General features: G+C 33.3%; 1 protein-coding gene across 1 annotated transcript in view; it reads right to left on the reverse strand.

Annotated features, from left to right (window-relative positions):
• The window catches only part of RALYL (RALY RNA binding protein like), a 194,267-nt gene that overhangs the window by 61,893 nt on the left and 106,320 nt on the right, over positions 1-26,054 (reverse strand). The window contains exons 4-5 of the mRNA XM_021716133.1: positions 17,368-17,415; positions 6,620-6,780 (exon numbers count right to left, since the gene is read on the reverse strand). Coding sequence (XP_021571808.1) covers positions 6,620-6,780; positions 17,368-17,415 — 209 coding nt within the window. The remainder of the gene's footprint in view (positions 1-6,619; positions 6,781-17,367; positions 17,416-26,054) is intronic.

The raw sequence follows: 26,054 nt of genomic DNA on the forward strand, positions 1-26,054 counted from the left end.
GGAGGGAGGGGCATACTTCATCAACAAGGGTACCTGCATGATCAATGTTTGTATACCTAATCCTGAATTGTATCCCACATCTTTATAATAAAAAATAAATTTAAAAAATTAAAAAAGAAAGCAAAAATATTGCCATAATAAAAGTTTTTGGTTGTCTTATTGAATATAATTTGTTTTGCTATGGGTGATTATAGGTCTTGAATTCAGAATTATTAAAGAAAATCAGCATTGAGATAAATAAAAAAGTTACACAGTTCTGAGGATGAATGACATTAGCTTTTTTTTTGACAAGAATGATGCTAGAAAAACTAGGAGTCAGGTTGCATTATACAGATAATCTTAAATTTTTTCCTAAACTATCACTGTAACATATTCGTTTCAAAAAAGAAGTCATATTAAGTCATTTCAGACCTGTTCTCTCTATCCAGTTCATTGATTTGGTGATAAGTATTATTACATTCTGATACAGTCGACAAAATGATTGTGCCTTTTGCTGCAACATTAGATATAATCCAAAAAGGATATTAGGCACATGAGATGATACTATCTGTCTATATAAAAAATGTGTGCACCTTAGATTTATGTGGTGAAAAATATTTCAATTTATTTTAATCAAGTTTGGGTCAAGTCTATTCAGGGCAAATAAAGAAGCTAGCTAACTGTCTAGATCAGTAGGTCTTAACAGAGGATATTGTGCCCTGTAGGAAACATTTCACAATATCTGGGGTTTTGTTTGTTTGTTTGTTTGTTACAAATTGGAGGGGATGGTGTTACTGTCATCTAGCAGACATTTAGTCTGCTAAACATCCTATAATGCACACCAAAGAATTAAGAGACCCAAAATGCCAACAGTGCCAAGCCTTCGAAAACCGAGTCTACATAATTATGTAACTCCCCACCAACACCATGCTTTCTATCAAGTGTTTAGGAAATTTAAAAATATTTATAATAATGCATACTTTAGCAATAACTCACATTAATTTATGTTACTTTTTATTTATTTTCCCCAGCCATTGCTATATTGCTTAAATATCAGAATAAAGGAATATATGTAATTTGCATAGAGCTCAATTTATCAATCACTTTTACGTACAGTATTTCATCAGTAAAAGACTCAAGAATCTGATGATTTACATGATTTTCCCAAAGTTATATGATCTGCACAGGTAGAGTTCTGTCTCAAACCTAGATCTTCTTACTTTAAACTCTATACTCTTCACCATGCCATGCAGCTTCAATTAATGTAAAAAATATGACTGCCAGTTTTAGTTCTTTCCTCACTATGAATCATGGAACCAGAGTATTTTATTCAGTCACATGCCAAAAAAAATAAGGACCATTAATTTCTGCAATGTGGATTTCTGGAAATCTTTATCACTATGACTTTATCTGCTTCTGCTTCTTCTGTCTCTTTCTCCTTATCCATATATTTTAGGCTAATTTAATATGCAGAGGCTGACTTGCCAGTCTTGTAAAGAGTTTTCAAAGGCCAAACTTTAAAATATTTTGCTAAAATAAATTGGAGCAATTGGTTATCCATTGTCCCCCACCCCATAGATGGTATTTCCTAGAAAAAGGAATTACATCTATGTGCATGTGTATATAATCATAATACCTATGTCTACATAATCTATGCCCATCATTTTAATGTATTTTTAGAAAGAAAATGAATTGGAGAATAATTGCCTTTGATATGCAACCATTCATCTAACATTTCATCAAGAGCTGAATGTAAGTCATTTCATTTAATTCTTATGATAAACATAAAAATCATAATTATTAAACTTATTTTTGGATAAGAACAGTGAGTATTAAGAAATTAAGTAATGTATTTAATATTGCTTGGTGGGCTGAGAGTGGTGGACCATGCCTGTAATTCCAGTGTTTTGGGAGGCTGAGGCTGGAGGATCACTTAAGGCCAGGAGTTTGAGACCAAACTGGGCAACTTAGCGAGACCCGTCTCTACACAAAATTAAAAAAAATATTAGCTGGGGGTGGTGGTGTATGCCTGTAGTCCTGGTTACTCTGGAGTCTGATGTGGGAGGGTTGCTTGAACCCAGGAGATAGAGGCTGCAGTGAACTATGTTAGTGCTACTGCACTCCAGTCTGGGTGGTAAAGTGAGACATTGTCTCTAAAATAGAAAAAAAATTAAAAAGAAAAAGATTGCTTAGCAAAGAGGCAAGGAAATCAAGTTTAGGGGTGGGTTGATTGACTTCAAAGCTATAGTCTATGTTTGTTTGTTTGACCTGCACCCCCGTCCCTCATGGACATCATGAGCTTCTCATCAATAGTGAACTGCCTCCTTGGTCTCATCAGTTTTTAATTAATGATAGAAAAAATATGCAAGCATCTCATAGTAATACATAGAATATAAAATATGCAAAATAATGGGGAAATAGTAAAAAGCTCCTATTGCTTGATGTTGAAATTATCTCCTATTTTCTATTTTGTGGTCCCTCTACCAGAGTGCAGAAGCCTGAAAATGAAGAATTGTGTCTATTTCTGTCTATGGAATATTAGTCCCTCAAAAGTCATGTCTATTTCATCTATGGAAAATTAGTAGTTGTCATGTGGTAGGTGATGATTAATTGAACTTGTGTCAGCTCTGTGACAAAGAGAAAGATAAATTAGTTTTGATGGGGTTTGATAACTGATTATGAAAATAGTCATAAAGAATGAGTCCTTGAGTATGACTGGAAAGATACTTTAGATTTCAGTGAGGCAAAGATGTCTTCTAAGTAAAAGAAGTAGAAGATCTCAAATCACAGGACTTGAAATTACATGTCAAGTCATGATTTCTTTTAGACCCTGGCTTACAGAATTTGTACTCTTGCTTCATTGACTGATTCAACATTTCTGCAACTAATTTTTTCTGAGATTCAGTGTTTCTTTCTTCTTAATTTTTAATTTTAAATATGTGGGGGTACAATTCAAGGTTAGGTATACAAATGTTCATTAGTTTCAGTGTCTCTAAAGATGTGGTTCATAGTCAACAGTAAAATGTATGATAAATAAAAAGTAAAATGCAAAAGCAAAAATAATAGTGCTGTCACATTCCACAAATGTTTAAGAATATGCTCTGTGCAAAGTACAATTATGTTAAATGAATTTATAGTTGAAAATGGAGAGATTAGGTGTGCTTACAAATAACTATAATATGAAACAGAAGAGCATTAAGTCCCATAATAGGAAAATGAACAATTGACCTGGAGTTAGAGGACAGATGAATGTCCTTGTAGCATAGAGGGGTCTACACTTGTCTTTATAAGAAAGGGGAATTTAGACAAGACACACACAGAGGGAAGACAGTGTGAAGACACAGGAGAACACGGTCATCTATGAATCAAGGAGAGGGGCTGATACAGACCCTTCACACTTATACATCAGAAGGAACCAAGTCTTCCAACACCTTGTTCTCCAACTTCTAACCTCCAGAATTTTGAAAAAATAAATTTCTGTTGTTTAAGTTACTCAGACCATGGTACTGTGTTATGGCAGCCCTAGAAAATAAATACCTCCATCATATACATTTCCTAATATCTCAATTTGATCAGGTAGCACTTTGCTGAAAATTCTTTTATCCTGATCCTGGAAGAAATCCAAATCCTTAAATGTTTTTCGTGGTTTTTCATTATCCTGTTGGCCAATTTTATATTTTGTTTTGTAATCTTATTGTTCTCAGTTTCTTAACTAAAATTCTTAGCACTAAATCTTTGCTTCAGATATTAATATCAGCTACTATAATTTTTACTATTATAGTTTATTATCTATTAAGAATTTTATAATACCAGACACCACTCTAAAAACTCTATATGTGGTAGCTTATTTAGTCCTTACAACAACTCTATGGAGAAGGCAGTGAGATTATCATTCCCAATTTATAGATAAGAAAACTAAGGTACAGTAAAAACACACAACTAATAATAAACGGCAGAGCCACCATTGGAGTCCAGGCATAGCAATGCCATAATCCATGCACTTAACTGCTATAATAATAGTAGTAGTATAGTAATTCACCTCATTGAACATTGACTTTATGACTAAAAACGTTATATGTATAAGTAGCTTAATTCTTACAACAACTATTGGGCACACAATATATTATTTCCATTTTCCAGATAGAACACAGAGGCAAATAAGTGTTAAAAGATTTCCCCAAGGCCACCATGGTAGCATATGATGGAACACAGACTCCATCCCAGGTAATCTGATAGCAAAGCCTCTGTTCTTCTCCACCTAGATACTGCCTTCCAAAAAGCAAGAGTCTCTCTGATTCTGTCTTTCCAAATCCACCTACTTTTCTAAACTCAATTCAAAACTCTCTATTAAGCCTTCTCTAACTTTTGTGGCCAACTGTACTTTCCCACCTTAAAATCTCAAAAGCAGAGCATATCATTTGTTCAAGATAATGGGTGGATGGGAATGTTTAATGATACTTGCTGAATATTAACATTGCTTCTCTGGTTGATGCTTTATCTCTATATACCAATCACATACTTGGGGGGAGGGACCCAATGTAGAAACCCTTTCTTAGTGTTGGGGATAAACTCTCAATCTTAACTTTAATTGAACTGCCTTTAATTTCCTGTTAGATGCTTCACGGCATTTATATTAGTCTGTTATCTATTCTGTCATTAAAAGTGCATTGACAGGTCCCCAAAGGTATTCAAAATCACTAGACTCTATTTTGTTAGACATTAGAATTTAAATTAATTATTTAAAGAAATTGACTTGATAGAATATTTTTACAGAGGGCACTGATTTTTCCATTAATAAACTGCAGCTAAACTCACAGGTATTCATATTTTCTTTTTTTGTGTTAAACTGCAACAATACTTCTTATTTATTTTATGACTCTATGATGTGGGACAGGACAAGTTGATTATAGTTTCAGTTCAAGTTGATTTGCAAAGGAACAAAAATACCTAGTGGCAATCTATTTTTTTAAAAAAAACAGCAATTAATTTTAATTGCTTATCACTATTCGTCTTTGTTAAATTATCACACTAATATATTTTTCTTTATATGATTTTTCTCCTCAGCAGAATTCAGTCATATTAAAAATCTGAAATAAGAAATGACAAATTCTCTAAGCTATAACATTAATTTCTTTTACTGAACCTGTCAAATCATTAAATACTGGGAAATATCTATTAATAAAAGAGCAAGACATATAGCTCAGTAAATATTCATTCATATTTTGTTAATATTAACAGTATATTTTACACTGCACTTACATTTCTCATTTCATTTGAGTTTGAAAATTATTATTATTTCCTGAAGCCAGGCTAAATATAAAAGTACTATCTAATAATGAATATTCATGCACACAAACATATCTTATGTATATATGTCCAGATAGATATTCATAATATAATCTGTCAATATGGTCCTATAAAATAGAATATGAAATCATGGTTCTAGTTATGTTTGCCACTGGATTATCTGGATTAGAAGTATTTTTCACTAAAATAGCACCAATCAATGTTAATTTTTGTGATTGAGTCTAAATGCATAGAACTAAATGAAGTGAATAGAATTGATCAGTCTAATGTCTTTCTATTTTAAGAATTTAAGTAAAATTACCACAATTTGATAATCAGTGTCTATAATAAATTTTAAATAATCATTTTTGATAGTCCCTACAGAATATTTTCATTCCAAAATTTATCTTTCTCCCTATTACTAATCTACATCTTTCCAGAGTAACAAAGGTAGAACTGCTGCTAAAAAATAAAACACACCACATTTATTTCAAAGCATCTCTGGTTTATATGTAGCAGTCCAATGCTCAGATTTAGCCTTCTCTCAAGATTGTCACATCTGTCACACAGAACCAGAGAGAGGAGACTAAATTATACCTCAGCGTTCTCTATAGATTTATTCTTCTACATAGGGATAAGACATCAACTTATTGTCTGTTTCCTCTCTGCAATAAAATTATCTCAAGGAATATAGAAAATTTTGTTAACCTATCCTTAGAAATAATATTGTCATAACAAATTAGATTGTTTCTGAATCAACTCATATACAAGATTCGCAGTGTGTATAGTTGAGTCATAGGGATCTCTCTAATGTGAAGCTATGTGAACATTTTATCTTTTATGATATTAAATATATTTTAAGATACATATTTTTCATAAAAATTTAACATAGTATAGTAAGTTATGCTTTAAACATCTATAGTTTTCTTCTCTTAATGGCTCAAATATTTAAGACACGAACTACTTTTGCATAACATTTTCTGAAAAGACAGTATATGCACTCCCTTTTGAAGTAAAACTATTTCTTCATTAAGAAGAACATATTCCAATTCAGGAATTTAGTGTGTCAAAAACTGAGTGGATTGAGAGCACAATGTTATTTGCTCTAATAAAAATACTTTCCAACTTGATCCTGGGTTCTTGTTAGTCATGTTTGTGTTTGTCTCCTACTGCAACACAGTGTGATGGAAAGCAGGAACCATTTCTTATCCATTTTATGGTTTTCTAATACTTTTTATATAGTGGGTACTTTATAATTATAATTATCTGGTTAATTTGTTGAATATAGGCATTCATGCAATGAAGTTAACTTCATCATTCTTCAAAGACAAATAAAATGAAGATCATTACTTACACTTAGAGCCAGATGAAGATCCACTGACAGCAGATCTTGATCCCCCTTTCATGGAAAAGACTCCTTTTCCCCTGCGAGTTGCTGTGACAGCCACTCTGGGACGCTTCAGCGGAATAACTGCACGAGGTGGTGGGGGTACACGCCCATGGTAATCAAATAACCTTTACAAAACATAAATGGGGTTGAGGGTTGGTTTGATGCTTACGTGTTCTACCAAATGCACAAAGTTTAAGAGAATGGCCTGGTAGAAAATTTCAATAAATGTTTTTTTTTTTTTTTTTTGCCATTGTTCTCTAATATTCAGATGCTGGTGTTTATTGACAGATTCGTTTTTCACTAAGCAAATAAGATGTTAATATAGTCTATGTTTTCTGGACATTAGAATCCAACCCCCAATATGAACTATCTGTAAGGTATAAAAGTACAAGGAGTTTTGCTCCAACAATATCATATAATTTGTTGAAATCATGCTGACCTTTGTTCCCAAATATATTTCTTTGCCTGGATTAACAGAGTGGCCATTCTTATAAAGAGAAATCTTCCTCTTATCCATCAGACACTTATTAGCACACTGATTTGAAAAGAAGAAAAGATCATGCAAAATAGGAATAAAGTAATAAAATTATTGTTTGATCAGAAAACAGAACTCACAGGGAAAAATATATGGAAGACACCCAGTTTAAAGAAAACAGCGATGAGAGACAAATCAATATGGTGCTTCACTTCTCTCTAAGAGCATTTTAAGTAATAAAAAGTTCCTCTGACTGGAAAAAGGAGACCGAGTTTTAATGACATGGAACTAATATGAGGAAAAACTTTACTGACTCAAGTACTGGTAGAAAATATTTTTCAGGATATCTTTTTATTACTCTGACAATTTGCTAGATGTGCAAATTGAGACTAGAGTTATTTTTATAGTTTGCTATTGAAAATTTCTTTAACAAATCTGTAAAGCTTATAACTCTTCTAAAAAGTAATATTAACTACAATAAATTCATTTCCATTAAACAATGAAAGGAATCAAAATATAAGTGCTAACTCATTTATATAAACATGCAATTTATACATTCAAAAACCTCATATAATTTATACTACATACACATATACAACAAATGCTTACATGATAGCACATTTAAAAAGCATAAAAGGTCAAAGAAAAATTACTGGAATACATTTATTCATTTAAAAAAACTATTTGCCAGTAAATTAAATGCATGATTACATTATACATAAAGAAAATAGCATTATTGACAGAATTATGATTGTGTCATATGTTTTTGTGACATTATTATATGAATCACAGTCTTGGAATTGCTTTAAGACAGTCAATAAAATAATCTAATATGAAAGTCATAAAGGAGAAAACTAGAGCAGGAAGAAAATAATAAAAAATAACTTCTATCTTTTGTAATAGGTTATTTCATAAAATTACATCTTGTTTACACATACAGATAAAAATGTGATCATCTCTTTTTATGAAACAATGTATGAAATATAATAAGAATTAGGATGGACTAGTTTCCAGTTATTCATTCAGAGACATTTGAAGCTATTACACTATGGGGAGAGGAAACACTATTTAAGCCAAATTTAAAGCAGAACTCCTAAGTCCTAGGAATATCTCCTACATTAGAGAGCAAAAGTGTTCAAAATGATTTAGAACATGCTGTGGAAAAACTAAGAGATGTCTGAGAAGAAAAAGAAATGAAACGAGACAGAGTTCAAGGTAGGTGCCATCCTCTGCGAATAAGCAAAGTCCATTAGAGCTGAAGAGCTGCTAGCACAGAACAGGTCATGGATGTCAACACATTATAGTTTACTTCAAAGAGTATAGGCAGGATGAGGCTGAACAGGGTTACCGCTATCAACTATGCCCCTAGGGGCTTGAGAATCAAAAGGGTCAACTAAACCTGCCCCTCATTTCAATCACAAAACAAGGTCTACAGTAGTTATTTATAAGTTGAATTCACAGAGCACCTTAAGTCAGTGAACCAAAATACAAAGGCACTTTGCATGAGCTATAACACCCAAAACTATCGAGCGTAAAGAAAATATGGCAATTGACTGATCTCTTCCAGGGCAGAAGTTGCCACTTGAGATAAAAGGCAAGCTCTTTCAGCAGGACCATTTCCTGTGGCCACCAATGTGCATTTTAACAGGTTCATTAAATAAACTAATCTATAAATTAGATTAAGAAAATCTCTAAAGCACAACCAAATATATAATGATGTAAGAATGATATAGTGAAAATGCAGGCAATAAAAAAGTCACCATATTCGTTGCTATTTTAATTACAATGTAATTCAATACTATTTTATAGGAAACCAAAATGTTTATCAATATTTCTATTGCTTCCCCCAGCTCAGGATTACAAAGCCTGCAACATTGACAAAGCCTGATCTTATATTGAGAAAAGAGAGTTGCACTTGCTTATTGTATTTGTGAAATACTTTTAGTATGGGGCACACATTTCAGTAGCATACTTAGTGTGTGTGTTTCCTTTGGTGTAAATTCCTGTGGGGAGTGGCCCTTGTTCTCTGAATGTTTTTGTGAGTTGCTTCAAAGGCAGATGACTCTTTTCTCACTGAGGAACAGGTAAGGCCTTACAAATTATTTTTTCTACTCTAATGGGAAGATAGGCAGTACCAGAACTTAAATATTTTAATGTGATACGTAATTCACAAGACAGAAAACAAGAAAAGTATGGGCACCACACAAGAGCATCACTTTAAATTTTACAACATTTAATGGAGACAGAGACTTTTTAAATGCTCATTGCACAGTTTTGAGTTTATTAGAATTACAAGAAAGGAAGACTGGATGTTGTTGTAATGCATAAAAGATCAGACAAGAAGGGGAAGGGGTGCAGGTTTTCTACAATTGCAAGATGTGAAATAAGAGTTCTTCTAAATGTGGATGGAAGTATTTGAAAAGCAGCCCAAGAAAGAGACAAGCATTGGCTTTCTCATCTGAATTCTGCAAAGAAACTTTGCCTTTAAAAAAATATTAGATTAGCAGATAGTGCTGAGTTCTAAGAAGGTAGTCCATTTAAGATTATAGACTGACAACAAAAATGTCAATTCAACAGCATTAAATAGAACTAAATCTCAAAGGTCAGTTAAAAGTTTTAAGTTTCTTCCTTCCTCCCTCCTATTTTTTTTTTTTTTTTGTTGTTGTTCCTTACACTTTTAAAACTATATTTCCTTCTCTTCCCTGAGTGGGCCTTAATTTTTCCTAATATTTCTTCCTCAGAATAATTTTCTTCCTAATACTTACTCATTAACTACTTAATGGAGACAGAGACTTTTATGGTTTATAATGAAGTCAAACATAATTCTTCCTTTCCCAAGGTTCATTTTACAATGAAAACTCTAAAAGACCTTCAGCCAAGTAGTAAATGAAATAAATACAGTCAGATTTTAATAAAAGAAACCCATGAAGCAAATTTGAGAATTTATTTTTTTAATTAAATAAACATTTCTATTTTCCTTTTCTTGTTTTGACTTTTGTTATCTTTAAATAATATCTGAGATATTTAATTTTATACTCTAGTGAAAGCTAACAACTGGTAATATTAATTTACTTAATAAAATAGACATACATTTTCTCTAGAAAGAATAAGGATATTTGATTTCATCCAGTGTCCTTAAAAAAATGAATGAACAAAGGCCAATTTAATGGTATACTAACATAAAATATGAATATAATTTTGAATGCCTTTAAAATTAAGAGCTTGTTATTACTAAGCTTTGACAATAATAAAGATTGGGGAAAAAATACATGAAGAAAGCTATAACTCAACCTCAGAACCTAAAACCACTACTATAATCCTCTAATCCTTTTTTCTGTTAGCACCCATATTTTTCACATAATTGAAAACATAATATATGTACAGTCATGTATTCTAGTTAGTTCTTTTTGGTTTACATTAAAAACATTTCTCAGGCCTGCTAAATGATCTTCTTAATGTTTGTTTTAACTGCTTTGGTGCGTTTTCTCAAGTAGATATACTATATTCTAATAAATCATTACCTGATCGTTGGGCTTTTGATTTGATGCTTATTTTTCACTGCAAACTAACATGATTTTAAAAGCAATTAAAAAATTGAAATGTAATGTGTTCATAGTATTTCATCATTGAATATTAAATTTCCATTTTAGACTTATTGTAAAGAATTTTCTGGTAATTACCTGTTTTCTTTTAAATTGCCTTCATGAAACTAATTCATTTTCCCTACTCATGAATCAAAACTTTTGGTCACTATGTAGTGAATACTAACGAAAATATAAGGTCTGCACCAGGAGTCTGAATCTCTGGGTTACCCAGAGGCAAAACCTGAGAATAAGTCCAGGGTCATATTCTCACCAAGATCTTTTGGTAGATATAAAAGATCAATAGCCAGAGTACCAGAGAAGATCTTGCCTCATGTCTTGATTCAGTCTCAAGCCTTTCTTCTCAACATGCTTTACTTTGACAAACTTTTAGTTTACAAAATCAAACTTAGGTGCCTGTTCATTTGTAAGAAAGGATACATTTGAAAGTCACATTAATGAACTCTGTCTATAAATTTCACTCTTACTTCAAATACATTTTTGGTTGCAACTGAATCAAAAAATAATTTTAAAAGGCACGCTCTATCCAAGATCAGTAAATGGATAATTTCTGTTGCTTCTTTTTTAACTTAAAAATTTTCAAGGTTTTTTTGTGAATTGTTTCCTCTGCTATGCAAATACTTCTTGAACATGCTTTCAAAGGTAAGTTGATTGCAATCTTGAATGATCTCTTTTGCAATATTTGATCTTAATGTTATCTTTATATTTTGCCCAGTGTTCCATATTTTGTATATATCTTTGTGTAAATGAAAAATTGATACATTCAAATGGCCATTGTAAGGTTATAAAGCACTACATTTCATTCTTACAATTCTATAAGGTTAGTATTATTAAAGCCATTTTTACCCATGGAAAAAACTGGCAAAAAAGAAAAGAGACAACTTCCCCAAGTTTAACCAGTCAACACATGTAGGCCTGCAATCTATGTCTTCTGACTACAAATCATACTCTTTGTCAACTCTCATGCTGTAATTTTCCAAAATTTTACATGGAAAACCTTTTTACCAGATGATAATTCAAATTTGCACAACAAAACAGACATTGTTTCTTGCTAATATATTTTCCAATATTCATGCATATATTTGTGCTCTACAATCAATGATCTTAAACAACTGTAATGACTGGGAGTTCTTTCATTAAGTGCAACCCTAGTAGGCTTCTCTTCGATTAATTAATACAAGGTCAAAATGGTTCTAGAATTGAACATTTTGAATTATTCAAAATATATGTGTGTTTTCTAATGGTAAACACTCCTATTTCTTTTTCTCTATTTTAAAAAAGTTTACTTATCACTGGAGATTAAAAACTGCTCAGTGCTCTTCCTAACATTAATGAAAAAAGTTGGACTTAGACTGCTAATAACTCAGAAATCACATAAATTTTCTAGAGGATTCAATATAATTTTAGGAATATATCTCCTCTTACTTCAGAGTCTAAATATTTATGCTTAGTTTTAATAACATGCAATGTCATACATTTAGATTCATAATAGGCCCTTTAAGAAATGTCATTCAATGTTATAAATTATTGGGCAATGCTTTGTGTAACAAAGAAAAAATTTAGAATAATACTCTGGTAGTTAATGATACTCTTCATGATCCCAGAAACCATAGCTAGACACTTAAATAAATCACATTAAGATGAAACTTTGTGCAGAGTTTTCTAAGCTAAAATGATTACATTAGAATCTTAGAACCCCCAAATCTGGGAGAAAGAGGATGACAATATGTGGATATATATGTCAGTTACTAAGTCACTCTTTCTTGGCTTCAGATCCACCCTTAGCCATAACTGAGTTTGGAACTCTGAAAAACACATTTGGGAAGGAGGGTTGGGTAGAGGGGGCAGCTGGCTTCCTACTTGGCTCAGCCAGTGAAGGGCCCAAGAGGGAGACTGCAAGACTGGAACAGGGCCAAGGCACTTGCTCCTTCTGGTTTTGCTGGTTATTTGTATTTTGTCTTCCTGCTTTTGTTAGCATCACCCCAGTCTTGTTCGTTCACCTTGGCAACAGCAATTCATTCCAGTAGTAGCAGCAGAATATCGTTTGAGTATTCTTGCCACATTGCAGAACAGCCTCTCTACACTCTATCAAAGACCCCAGCAACCATCAACCCATATCCCCTTCTCAGAGGTCTGGGTGAAAACCCCACAAGTTCCCCCTGTGGGCTCAGTAGATGAGCAGAATCTTCTACTTACAGTTTTCACTGAGCCAGGTGCTATTTCTATAGGAATTCTTTTTTTCCTTTGTTTTAACTCTTAAAAAAAGTAGATATAGAGATGAGGTCTTGCTATGTTGCTCAGGCTAGTCTCAAACTCGTGAACTCAAGCAATTCTTCCACCTTAGCCTCCCAAAGTGCTGGGATTACAGGTGTTAGCCATCATACCCAGCCTACAGCAAATTTTGATAATCCCCATCTCTTCCCGTTTCCCCAGCCCTGTGGTAGCTGCTTCTAGCAGTTGCTAACTCCATTACACTATGTGTTTTCTTTTTGCCTTTTCAGTTCCTTAACATCTAGCTGTTAGCATGTTTTTATAGACAATTATCCCTGTTCAAAATAACTTGTGTGATGTTTGTTTTCCTGACCAAAACAAAAAAGCATGGGTTTACAGAGACAGCTGAGTATTCTCTCTACAGGTGTGTTCATCTGCAGCTGGAATGCTTTGGAGAGCAGGAGAAGGAAAAAGAATAAGAACAGAATAATACAGAGGTGTCTCAATGAACTATTATGAAAGGACAACTGACCGATCAGTTTATTTCTCAGTCACGTGGGCACTGCTTTATGAATATTGGTATAAGAAACACGCTATCATTGTTAATGGTTATTGTTAACTGTTACTAGTAGCTAACATTGAGCACTAAAAATATACCAGCATGATTCTGATCGTTATACATGTTACCTCATTTAATTTACAGAACAATTTTATGAGTTAGTAATTAATTTCATGCTCACCTAACAGATGAGCTAACAGATTTTGTGATATTAAATAACTTGCTCAAGTTTACACCTCTACTAAAAAGAGAAAAAAATTAATCATAACAACAAGAAGAATGTAAGTTATGGGAAATTTCTGTGGAGAAAATCATTAGCAAGACTCTGTAAGCTATATATCTTGCTAGGCTTTCCATTATGTTTTTCTTTCATGGTATTCTATGTTTATAGGGAAGTCTTGAGGCTATCCTCTAGTGGCAGATGCTTATGTTTTTCTTAGCCAAGTGCAAGAAATGGAAAATAAGCCAATGAGCACATAGGCTGTTCAGACAGTCTGTTAGCAATACAATCATACTGGTCTACTGCACACTTATCAACCAAACAGATTGTATGTAAAACAAATAAATGATTTGGAAAATTGTTCATGGTTAGCTTTTTTGTGTAATGAAGAGTCATCTGAAAGCTACCATCCCTCCAACTATTTAATTGTTTAAGGGCCTTATTCTTTGGCAAGTAAAATCTATGTCTGTGTGTCTGTTTTCTGTCTGTCCATTGGTTCACCCGTCCGTCCATCCATTCATCCATCCAATGATTTTATTGAACTATCATTTTGAAATAGTAAAATGCAGCTTCTGCCTTCCTTTTAAAAATGAGAAAACTAGCCGGGCTAGGTGGCTCAGCCTGGAATCCCGCGCCTTGGGCGGCTGAGGTGAGTGGATTGCCTGAGCCCGTGGGTTCGAGACCCGCCTGGGCAACTTGGCGAGACCTCATCTCCACAATAAATCAAAAAATCAGCCGGGCGTGGTAGCACATGCCTGTAATTCCGGCCACTTGGAAGGCTGAGGCGGAAGGATTGCCGGAGCGGCCACTGCACTCCAATCTGGGCGACAGAGTGAGACTCCAACTCAAAATAAATAAATAAATAAATAAAAATAAAAATGAGAAAACTGAAAATAAGATTTGTCCAAAGTTACAAGGTTAGTTACCCAAACTTGGGTCTTCTACCTTGTACAGAAAAATTCTATTTCAGGTAGAAATTATTTAAAATGTAAGGAAGTCACATGATAGAAAACACTTAAGATAATAAAATGTTTTTATATTGATAGACTGTAAGATAATGTATTATCAGTTGAAAACTTTATTTACAGCAAGTGAAAAGAGCTATAGTAGAAAATATCTTTAAAATTGTCAAAAACTAAAATGCTCAAAAAGTAAAATTTTCAAATAGTATCAAAGTTGTATAAATGTTATCTTTTCTTAATAGTAAATGGGATTATTTTAATGCTGCCAGTTGTTCACATAAGTTTTATAGCAAATTATTACAAGCTTCTTAATATTTAAAATGAAGCATGTTTTGTAGAAATTACAAAGTGATTTTTAAAAAATCATTCTTAAAGTAATTTTTGTCATAAAAGGACAACTAGTGGAATAAGTTGCTTAACTCAGTAGCTGAACATGGGTGCAATGATGATACAGTTGGGGGTCTGATTTCCATGTAGACAGGGTTATGTTCATTTACTTAGCACCACGGACTGATACTGTTCCCCACCACTCACCCAGTGTTTTTCATATTCACATAGATAGCTAATGAACATAACTGGATACCTTGGCTAGGATTGTAGTTCCGTCACTAATGAGCTGGGCAACCTTAGGAAAATGACTGTCTCTCTAAATCTTAGGGGATGAATTAATAACACAGAGTGCCTATTCTATATGCGAAGTTTACTGATAGTCCCTGAGGATACAAAGATAAGCAAAACTGAACATCACTGTTGTCCTCATGGAGGAAGGAAAGCAGACATGAATCAAATCCTGTCACTGCAGAAAGAAATATAGCAATACAAATGAGGAGAAGTGCTGTGAAGGAACAGCACCGGGTGCTGAGAGAGGGGAACAGAGGAACCTAATTTAATCTGAGAGGGATGTTTGTGCTGAGATCTGAAGAATGGAGTCAAATGAATCAGGTGGATGGAAGTTTGAGAGGATGGAAACACACAGAGGAAGAACCTGAGGCGGGAAGAAACATGGTGTTTTGTGGAACCGAAAAAGGACCCTCAAGGCTGAAGCACAGAGAACAAGACATTTCAAGGATCACAGAATTTCTTCTCTCTTTAAAATGTCTATAAAAAACCTTTTCCCCAAGTTTTAATTTTATATGGTACTTTGGGATCTTTTTTGTTTGAATAGTACCTACAATCAAAGTTTTAAATAATATTTACCTTATTTTTTTTTTGGTTCAGTGATCTATCTATAGTTGCTCCTCCCTTTGCATGTCTCTTTTATGCATGCATTTCAGTTGCCAATGTTTAGTTAAATAACATCACCAGTTTTCCAACAACACTAATCAAATTTCAGTTTCCACAATATAAGCTGTAAGTAATTTCATAAAGTCCAAACTTTACTGCTAGCTTTTCCACAAATGAAGGCATAAGTAATAAATGTGCATCAAGATCATAATAATCACCAATTGCATTGCTTCTCTGAAAGTCGTCAATCATTGGTCACTGTTCGTTTACTATTTAGCTCCTACACAGACAGCAATTGTGTAGTGATAATGCCTCATTGTCTCCAAGTAATAAACCATGGGATATTTTACAAAAATGAATAAGCAAAAGAGGGAACTGGTTAACAAAGATGAAAATGCAACAAAGGATTGAAGAATGATAACACTGGCAGTGGAATTCAAATTAAATAAATGAAATTATAGAAGAAATAGCTTACCATAAGGATGTTGACATTCCTTCACTGGAGGAATGAACTCTAGATATGGAACCAGAGGTACTTAGTAAAGGCAAACTTACTAACAGAAATAAGGAAAGTATATATGATGTGATGAAAAGGGATGAAGATATAGAAAGGAAGTGACACTGGCAAATGAAGGACCTCTCCGAGGTAGTTCACAACATTCACACAGTGTCCATGCTGATTTAACCTTAGTAAGGAGTATGATAATTCACCAGATATTTGTTCCATATCTTAATTTATGTGATGAGAAGAAGGCACACGTGGTTCAATCACTTTTGATTTTTTTCACAAAGAAATAAAACACGTGAATTCTCAATATTATTATTGTTTTAAATTATAGTGTACTAAATAACTATTAGCTTTATTATAGTGTCCTATGTATTTATAGAGAAGACAACAAAAGAGCTTTTAAGGTTTTGATAAAAATGTTTAATGGTCATGGGACAATTTTATTTTCTCATTGATTATTAACAACATGTCGCACAGTTTCACTTACATGGTAACTTTTATGTTCTCACACATTCATGCAAAGCAGGAATGGTTGAAAATTTTACTGAATCTAACCAAAATAGCATAATTAATATGTCATGAAAGTGAATATATTTTAGGTTGAAGTCATTTTCTGAATTTACAAAACTCTCAGTCTTGAAGGATTCTAAGTCAACAACAGACCTAGAAAATAATGTAGTTAAATCTTTAGAATATTATCCACATATTAGAAACCAAGTTTTAGGCTTACGTACCTCCAAAGTTCTAAAATTCCAAGATCCATGCTACTTCAGTAAGTGTAATAAAAATGGAAAAATATGCCTATAGTGTATTTTACTGGGACTTAGTATTTTATTTTTTATTATAAAAATATTACTTTAAATACCTCAATCAAAAGCACCAATGAGTAAAATGCACAAATGGTTAAAAAGGTATAAATCACAGAAAAACAAGGATGAAAACTTCACATACCGATTGTAGAAATCATCTCTGTAGTAATCATAGTCAAAGACATAACCACTAAGGAAGAAAAAAAAAATTAGTTGACATTTGTTTCAACATTGATTTTGGTATTAATTTATGATATTATAACAAGAAATTCATGTTACTTTTCTAATACTTATTTTCAAGGCAATTATGTATCCAAAGTGCTTTCCAAGATAATGTCCAATTTGATATAATGTCATGTCAAATTATTATTATATGTTTGACAATTTGGGAAATGACAATGTATGGTTTGGGATGAAGATGAGAAAAAGTAGCAGAATACATATTTCTTAATAATTGTACATAAATATGAAGGAAAGTCCTTTTTTCTTCTAGACAAGATGCAATACAGTTGTCCTTTCTAAATAGTATAGATATCCTTTCTTCCTAAGGTACATGCAATGAGGCTAACATGGACAAAAGGTATAGAAATAAGATAGAAGGAAAGGCTTAATGATCCATTCATTATAGAAATGATAACTAAAAATGTGGTTTCCTCAGAAATTCAGGAAGTTTTCATTCTAAAAACTGTGGGTTCAATATTTTTATTTCATTTTATTTTTTATTTTAAAGATGTGGGGTACAACTTAGGATTAGTTATACGAGTAGTTATCGTACAGGTAATGTTTGGACCTCCCTTTGGTCCTCACTTTGTCTGGTTTGAAATCAAGTACCCTTACTGATGTTGTGTCTTCACCCCCCACCTGGATTCAATACTTTTAAATAGAGAAAAAAATGCCCTTGGCTGCGTCTTACTCACAATAGCTTAATATTTTAGGATACTTCATTAGGAATTAATAAGTGCATTTTAGTAATAAGATTATTATGACTAAATTCCCTAAAGGAATATATTAAAGTTGTCTTCACCTACTTGCATAGTCGTTTGAGTTTATGAAACACTTTATATGCATTTCAATATTAGTCATCACTGCAACTCTGTTGCATATTCTGACTAGAAGAAAGTGGATGCCAAAAAACCCAGTGACTTGCTCAAATCTGTATCCCTAGTAAGTGATTTAAGAAAAAGTCTGAATTCACATCTGTAATTTTTCACAAGGTCTTGCAATCCTCCCCAACCTGGAAGAAATCTTAATTTATGATGAGTGGATTATCTGTTATTACAAGGGTGCAAGTCTTTTTTTTTTTTAATTTATTCATTTTTAAATTGTGGTAAAACATACATAACATCAAATTTACCATTCTGATCATCATTATATATACAATGCGGTGCATTAAGTATATTTACAAAGTTGTGCAAACATCATCACTAATTCAATAACTTTTTCATCATCTCAGGCAGAAACTTTGTACTTATTAAACACAACACTGCATTCCCACCTTCCCCCAGTCTCTGATAAACTTTATTCTACTTTGTGTTTCTATAAATTTGCCTTTTCTAGATACCTCACAATAATGCAATCGTGAATACAAATACAAACCATCCAATCACATAATAGGTGTTCATTTGTGTCTGGATCATTTTACTTAGCATAATGTTTCCTTCCTTCCTTGCCTCCCTCCCTTCCTCCCTCCTTCCCTCCGTCCCTCCTCAGAAGGGATCTCACTCTGTTGCCTAGAGCAGTGGTGAGATCATAGCTCATTGTAGCCTTGAACTTCTGGTCTCAAGCAATTCTCCTACCCCAGCCTCCTACTGGCAAATATTTTCAAGATTCAACTGTATTGTAGCACATATGAGAACTGAATTCCTTTTTGAGACTGAACGATATTCTATTGGCGTATGTGTGTGTGTGGGGGCGGGTGGGTGATTATACAAGCCACATAAAACATTTTTTGTTTATTCATCTCTCGATAGACAGGTTATTGTGAATACTGCTGCTATAAACACTGATGTGCAAGTTGCTTTCGTCTCTTTGGGGTATATATCTAGAAGTGGAATTGTTGGGTCATGTGATATTCTGTTTAACTTTTTGAGAAACCACCATATGATAGAGAGTAATTTTATATTTTCATGTCCACTTAACAGTCTTTTAATTTGTAACTATTCTTATGTTAGGGAAACTGAAAGACTCTTATTAAAAAGGGCTCACTATACTGGTTTTAAAAATAAATATCTTTCTATGTCCTCACACTCATTAGTTCTGCCTCCAGCACTGTCTAAGGAAACACAAGGTGTCTGCTTTCTAGAACTGAAATATAAAGTCAGAAGCTACTCCTTGTGACTGAATGAAAGACTGAATATTTTATGGCTAGGGCAATGCTATATATATTCACCTATGCAAAGCAAGTATAGCGAGACTATTGCCTCAAGAGTAACAACAAAAATAGCCACTTTTGTCTGACAGTCACAGACTGTTCAAGTAGTAATAGTTTGTGCTTTATATTGCTGATGTAGACACTATTGTTACATTGAGTTGAGAGATTTTAAAGACAATCTATGGGTTACAAACAAACACTAAGGTTTGACCATCATCTCAAAACCTTCCTGATACAGCAGTACATATACTTCGTTCATTGTGACTTGCTTCCTACTGCAGCTAACAAGGAGTGTGGTGATTCCTGCCAAACACTTTTACTGGTCTCAAGTTTCAAGTTATGCTATGCTTACTCACAGTGCCATGGGTAATCATCAGTGTATTTTTTTTTTTTTACTTATCACCCCCATCTGTGTATTTTATTTTTGATCATTTAAAAAACATGTTGGTAAAAGATAAATGTATGTTTAATGGCATTCATGTTTAGATAACACACAAAAGAAGTTCTTAACGATGAAAGCAAAGAAAATAATAAGTGAAAACAGTATATTATCTTAAAAATTTGTATAGATTTTGTTTATAACTAGGAAACAATTCTAGTTACTGAAACCCTACCCTTGGTGCTTTTGTATAACTAAATCTATTTAAGCCTAACAATAATCTATAAGATGTATGGTACTCTCCCAAGTTTATAGGGCACTGAGGTCTAGGGATGCTAATACCCAAGATAACGCAGGTTAGTATTACAGCATAGCATAATCATTCATATAATCAATCATCAAAATTTGATTAAGATTATGTGAATCAGGGACTGTACAAGACACTTAAGTTTAAAAGCAAAATACTTTCTTCTTTTTTCATGACTCTTGAACTCTAGTGATGACCAAGATGGTCTGAAGATTCCCCTCAGCTTGACTTAACTTTAGACAGGTTTCTTTTGGACTGTAGGCCCTCTCTCTTTACTTAGAGGATTTACATTGGAAAACTTTCTACTGTCTATTCTTTTTTTGCACCTTTGAGGTATAGCGGTTTTCCCAGTCTCTTGCCAGTTTTATAACTCAAGAATGTATTTTTTCAGAACTTGAGATCCATCACTTTAAAATGCAATCATCAAGGAAAATAGGAGCCTAATTTGGATACATGCCAATTAGTAAACACAGATACCCTAATCACATAGACTATTCTCCTATTTCCACTAGTTTACCACAGCTCTTTTAGGATCTTTTGTTTCAGTGGAATTGAATTCAATCTCTATCTCTTACTGCACTAGACATCAATAAAATCTTTCTCCTTGTTTAACTTTCCTGGTACAAATTTTCTTTGACAGAAGTGTAGACAGAAAGTAAGCCAATAAGCAAACGAATAATTTAAAGGAGGGAGTACACAGAAGAAAACAAACGAGGAAGACAAAAATAGAGGAGGAAGAACTATGAAAAGAGATTGGTAAGGAACGGACTCTCTGAGGAGGTGACATAAAATTGGAGATTTGAAAGACAAGAAAGGTCCTACCAAGAGTCAGGGAAGAAAAGGGACAGACAGGGAACAGTAAGCACAAAGGAACAAGTCAGGGAAATACTTTAATAGATTTAATGAAGTAAGAAGGTCAGTCCAGGACTACTGACATCACAAGATATAACAATGCTGTGGGCTACACTGCAGAAGAAAAGATGGAGAGATGTAGACAGATTCAAGACATGCCCTGGAAGCAAACTCAACAGAACTTATCACTGTTTTGGCTTGAGAATGTAGGGAGATTTTATTATCCTATGTTGAGTTGCGAAAGATTGGGAGATAGAGGGTTCCAGAGAAAAATATTAATATTCATTTCAGACATGATAGCATTTGGATACTTATGATATAGTCAAGAAACACTTTTGAGGTAATTGAATACTACCTAATGGAGGGGAGCCTCAAAGACAAGCCTTGCTGGGGAAGTAAGTCCGAGAATTTGGAGAACTCTGATGGTAATAAAGTTATAAAAAAGATAAGTTCTTCTTTAGGAGTAAGTGGAAAGGGAAGGAATGAAGGCTGATCCTGTGTACTCTAAAAGTTAAAGGTTAAAGGAGGAGGAGGAAAGAGCAAAATAGTTAGGTTAGTTGTGAATAGGAGATAAAGCTTAAAACCAAGTAGCTCTTAGTGTGGGCCCAGCTTGCCACTTACTAGATTTGACGTTGAACTTCCATTTAATCTTTCCGAACCTCATCTGTAAAGTGAAATTGTATAAGGAACTACCTTACTGAGTACAGTTTTTAGCACATTGTAGGCACTCAATGAATTAAAAAAAAAAAATCAGTTTTCATAGAGCTGAGATTTAAACACAGGTTTATCTGAATCCAAAGTCCATAATTTTTTTCCTATTGTATCATGCTTGTCCAGACATTTGTAAATTAAAATAATATTAATGTTTTTGTATATATATTTAATTTTTCCTGAGGTGTTAATGAGAGACGTTTTTAAGGGTTTTAATCAAGATGATGAGAACATTTAATTAATGATGTGCAAATTCATCTTATGGCAATGGGACTAAGGGATCAAACAATTTTGACTGTCTTTCTTTTATGTTCTCTCTGTCTCTGAACTTCTGAGCTCCAAGCACCCTTTGGATCTTTGTTTTCCAGTTTCATTTCCCTGGTAGTGTCTAGCAATCAGAAATTTAATAATAACAATCATAATAATAGTAATAAAACAATGTTGAGCAGTTACTAACTCCAGTAGATATATGTAAGCATTTACTAGACATGAGATGCATTCAATAGCTGTTGATTGATGGGACAATCATTTTCATACAATGAAACTCTCAATATTTTTGATATACCCAAATAAGCTCAGAAATGGAATATGTAACTAAATTGTTGTTATAATTTTTCTAAGACTCTTTTTTTTATTGTTATAATCTCAGACAGCAAAGTTTAATTGCAAGAAGGACATATAGCACACTGACCAATTAATAAAGGTGTTATTAATATAGATAACAGTCATGATTTAACTCATGTGTCTTATGTCTTTAGGATTTAACTGTCTTCTGGAAATTTAATAGTGCGTGAGAAAAGGAAATTCATTTTTATTTTTCTTACTTGCTGCTTAAATTATCTTGTGCAACCTGCCTATTTTTTGTTCAATCCTGACTGCTAAGATATATTTACAGGAATGAGTTATAGCTGAGTATTATGAATTTTTTGATCCCCAAGTCCCACTACCTGCCATCATGAACTCAATTGTATCTGTCAAAGTTAAAAATGAAATCAAGTGCACAAGCAGACCTGTCTTGGTAATCATGCCAAGACTGCTTTTGTCTTAATGGTTTGGCTTTTAGCAGAAATGCCATAGCAATAGATGGTTCAGGTCATAAGCTGTAAAGTGAAGTCAGATATCCAAGAAAGAAAAAGACATTCAAGGAGATAAAAAAAAAATCACTCCAGAGGAAGTCTGATTCATGTCAGTTATGGTTTCCCCAAAGTTCCTACTGCCTCCCAAGTCTTTTCTTTGTTCTTTCCCCACCCCAGATTCTCTTTCCTAAAAGGCTTTTTTATTTCTGAGTGAACCTCTATTTAATATTAGCTGTCAAAACATGGCATTGCTAGGTGTCATGTTTAGGTTTATAAGGTATTTCATGTATCCTAGAATTGTATTGCCAAAAAACCAAAATTGTTTTTCAGGTAAAAAAGATTCTCCCTCCTTCTCTTTGCTCTCATAAACTGAGAATGTAGCTATGATTCTTATGAGCTGATCTATTTTGGCTTTTAAGAGAGGAACTTTTGCAATGTACATTTCAATAGCTTTGTATAACAATCTGATTCTAGGATCACTGTAACCAAAAGTGATGATAAGTTAGATGTTAGGGCACTGTCCAGGATGAAACTCAATCCAGGAAATACCAAGGCTTTTAAAAATTTTGAGGATGCAGTCAGTGGCTTATGGCAGGTATATGTCTTTCTAGAAAAGTAAAACAATGGCTTTGACTATTTAGCACAAATAAATATTTCATATTATTTGTTTAAAAATCTGGTACACTTCTGTGACTTTTATTCTACTTTTCAATGTACCTCTATTCTAATTACTTAGGTTCCCTCAAAATGTAATGGGAAATCAGAATTACTAAAGTAATTGTTCAGAGTCATGCACCATACCCTTTTATTACTGAAGATTAAATGAAGACCAAGTAACTTTTCTGGAATTTCATTTAAACTTTTTCATTTATAGAAGAAGAAATCACAACGGACTGGGTTTTATAATATATGCAATCAATTTCATCTAATCCCTTTGAATTTATAAAGCCAGTTTCATATGAGTAGACTAATACACAAAGCATTTCTTTTTATTTTCCCTTACAGAACTTCATTAAAATGTAATCTTAAGAATATTAATAAACTTCTTAGCACAAGTGGGGAACATTTTAATGATTTCTTAGCAAACATCTTGCCAATAATAACTACTTCTAGAGCCTTCTCAATTACTATATCTGGCTCCCTAAATTAAACTGAATAATCAATTATTGAGTATTTATTGTAAGTCAGGTGAAATACTAGGAGTTGTGAATAACAATATAAGTAGAACAAGGCTTCTAGCCTCAAGAAATTTCAATCCAAGTATAAGGGATTAGTCAGATACACATATGATATAATTTAAGGCAGAATTTCATGACTGTCAAACAAAAACTGGCATTATTCTTAAGCAGAAGAAATGGGATGTGGTGGGTGGGATAAGGGGATCAAACTTCATGAAAAAGATGGCATTTGAATTGAACCTTGCAAAGGGTAGGTGTTCAACAAACGAATGTCCAAAAGGTAGGTCCTTCTAGGTGGTCAAGAAAATTGGTGGTAGAAAAATGTGGAACAAGTATAGAGAGAAGTACTTTATGAAAATTGTTTATTTACTTACTGTAGAGACGAGGTCTTGCCAAGTTGCCCAGGCTGGTCTCGAACCCTTGGGCTGGCAATCCTCTCGCCTCCACCTCCCAAAGTGCTGAGTTTACATATGTAAGCCACCGCGCCCAGCTGTTCTCTCTCTTAGAGTAGCTATTCTTCACAATATCTATGATTAGTTCTAGAAGTTACAAGTGCAGAATATACAATGGAGACTAACTGGCTGAATTTATAGAGCACTCACTCTTGTTATGGTTAAGGTGAAATCAGAAGTATTCTTAGTTGTAATAGCATCTTGTTCCTAACTCATCATAAAATCTTGGTGTAAGTTTCTAGCTGTCAGAGCACCTAAAGTTGAACAAACCTATAAACTTTGTCAAGATAATATGTGGACAAAAATCTGTCCATTTTCACTTTAAGAAAAACATGTATATTTATAAATTTACTTTGGTGTATTATGTAGTGGACACATATATTTGAAATTTTAAAACAGTGAAAAAACTATTTACTCCAAGTTTCATTGACAAAATACTCAATTTACTCCCAAGAAACTTTGGAATGGGGGAGAAGGTGAGTAGGAACCTAAAGGATAACTAAAGGATTATGACACATACATAGAGTTCCTTGGTAATTGTGAATCAGGACCTGTTACCTTAGAATGAGAACGTGGCTAAGAAATTCAAAAAATTACAATAACTCACCCAACCTATGAAAGAGTTTTGATGTTTCACTTGTGTAAGTCACACATTTAAAGAATGATTATTTTAATTGACAGTGATATCAATTAAAATAATAAATTTAATTGATTAAATTTAATTTAATAACTAAGAATAACCTTTGGAAACAAAAGAGGAAGAAGAGTAAAAAACAGAATTATTATTATTTTCTTCTGGCTGAGTTAACACAGTGATTCTGATTTTGGAAGTATCACTTTGAATGAGATACTCTGTTACCTTTATGCTGTGTTCTGTTAGGAAGGCTATTTTAATATGCAATTCCAAAATTCTGTCTTCTGGTCTATAACTCTGGTCTAGAATAAGTGGAGGATATATATTTATATATATATTTCAATTTATGATTGTTTTATAAAGCTCAAGAAGAATGAAGGTTTTTTTTGCAATGAACAGTATGACACACCTGGTAAAAGCCCTATGAATATGAAAACAGGGAAACAAAAAAATCTAGTTATTTTGCAGGCCTAGCCTAAAGATACAATCTCACTTGGACCAGTAAAACTATCTACAAACTGGTATTCCGGGTCCCAAGTATATCCACTTCTTCTACCCATCATCTATGCTGCTAATGACTTGAAAGTATATATATTTTTTTCAAAAATTATCAAAAATCAAACATTACAACAACAACAAAAACCCTTCAGTGTTTTCCCTTTAGGTAACACACAGATTCTTCAACATTCAGGACTCTTTAAAATGTAGCTCCCTCCAACATTCTTTCACTAGTCATTCAATTACTCTTTTAATCCTACAGCATTTCCCAGCATCCACTCTCTGTCTGGCATGACTCTGGTACAGAAAATCTCCTTCCTCTCAAGCAGAGACATTCTTGTTTCTGGGCACAACTTTTGCATTAGCTTGAC

The sequence above is a fragment of the Carlito syrichta genome, unplaced genomic scaffold, assembly GCF_000164805.1.
Source record: "Carlito syrichta isolate Samal-C Ts95f unplaced genomic scaffold, Tarsius_syrichta-2.0.1 Scaffold308192, whole genome shotgun sequence".
NCBI lineage: Eukaryota > Metazoa > Chordata > Mammalia > Primates > Tarsiidae > Carlito > Carlito syrichta.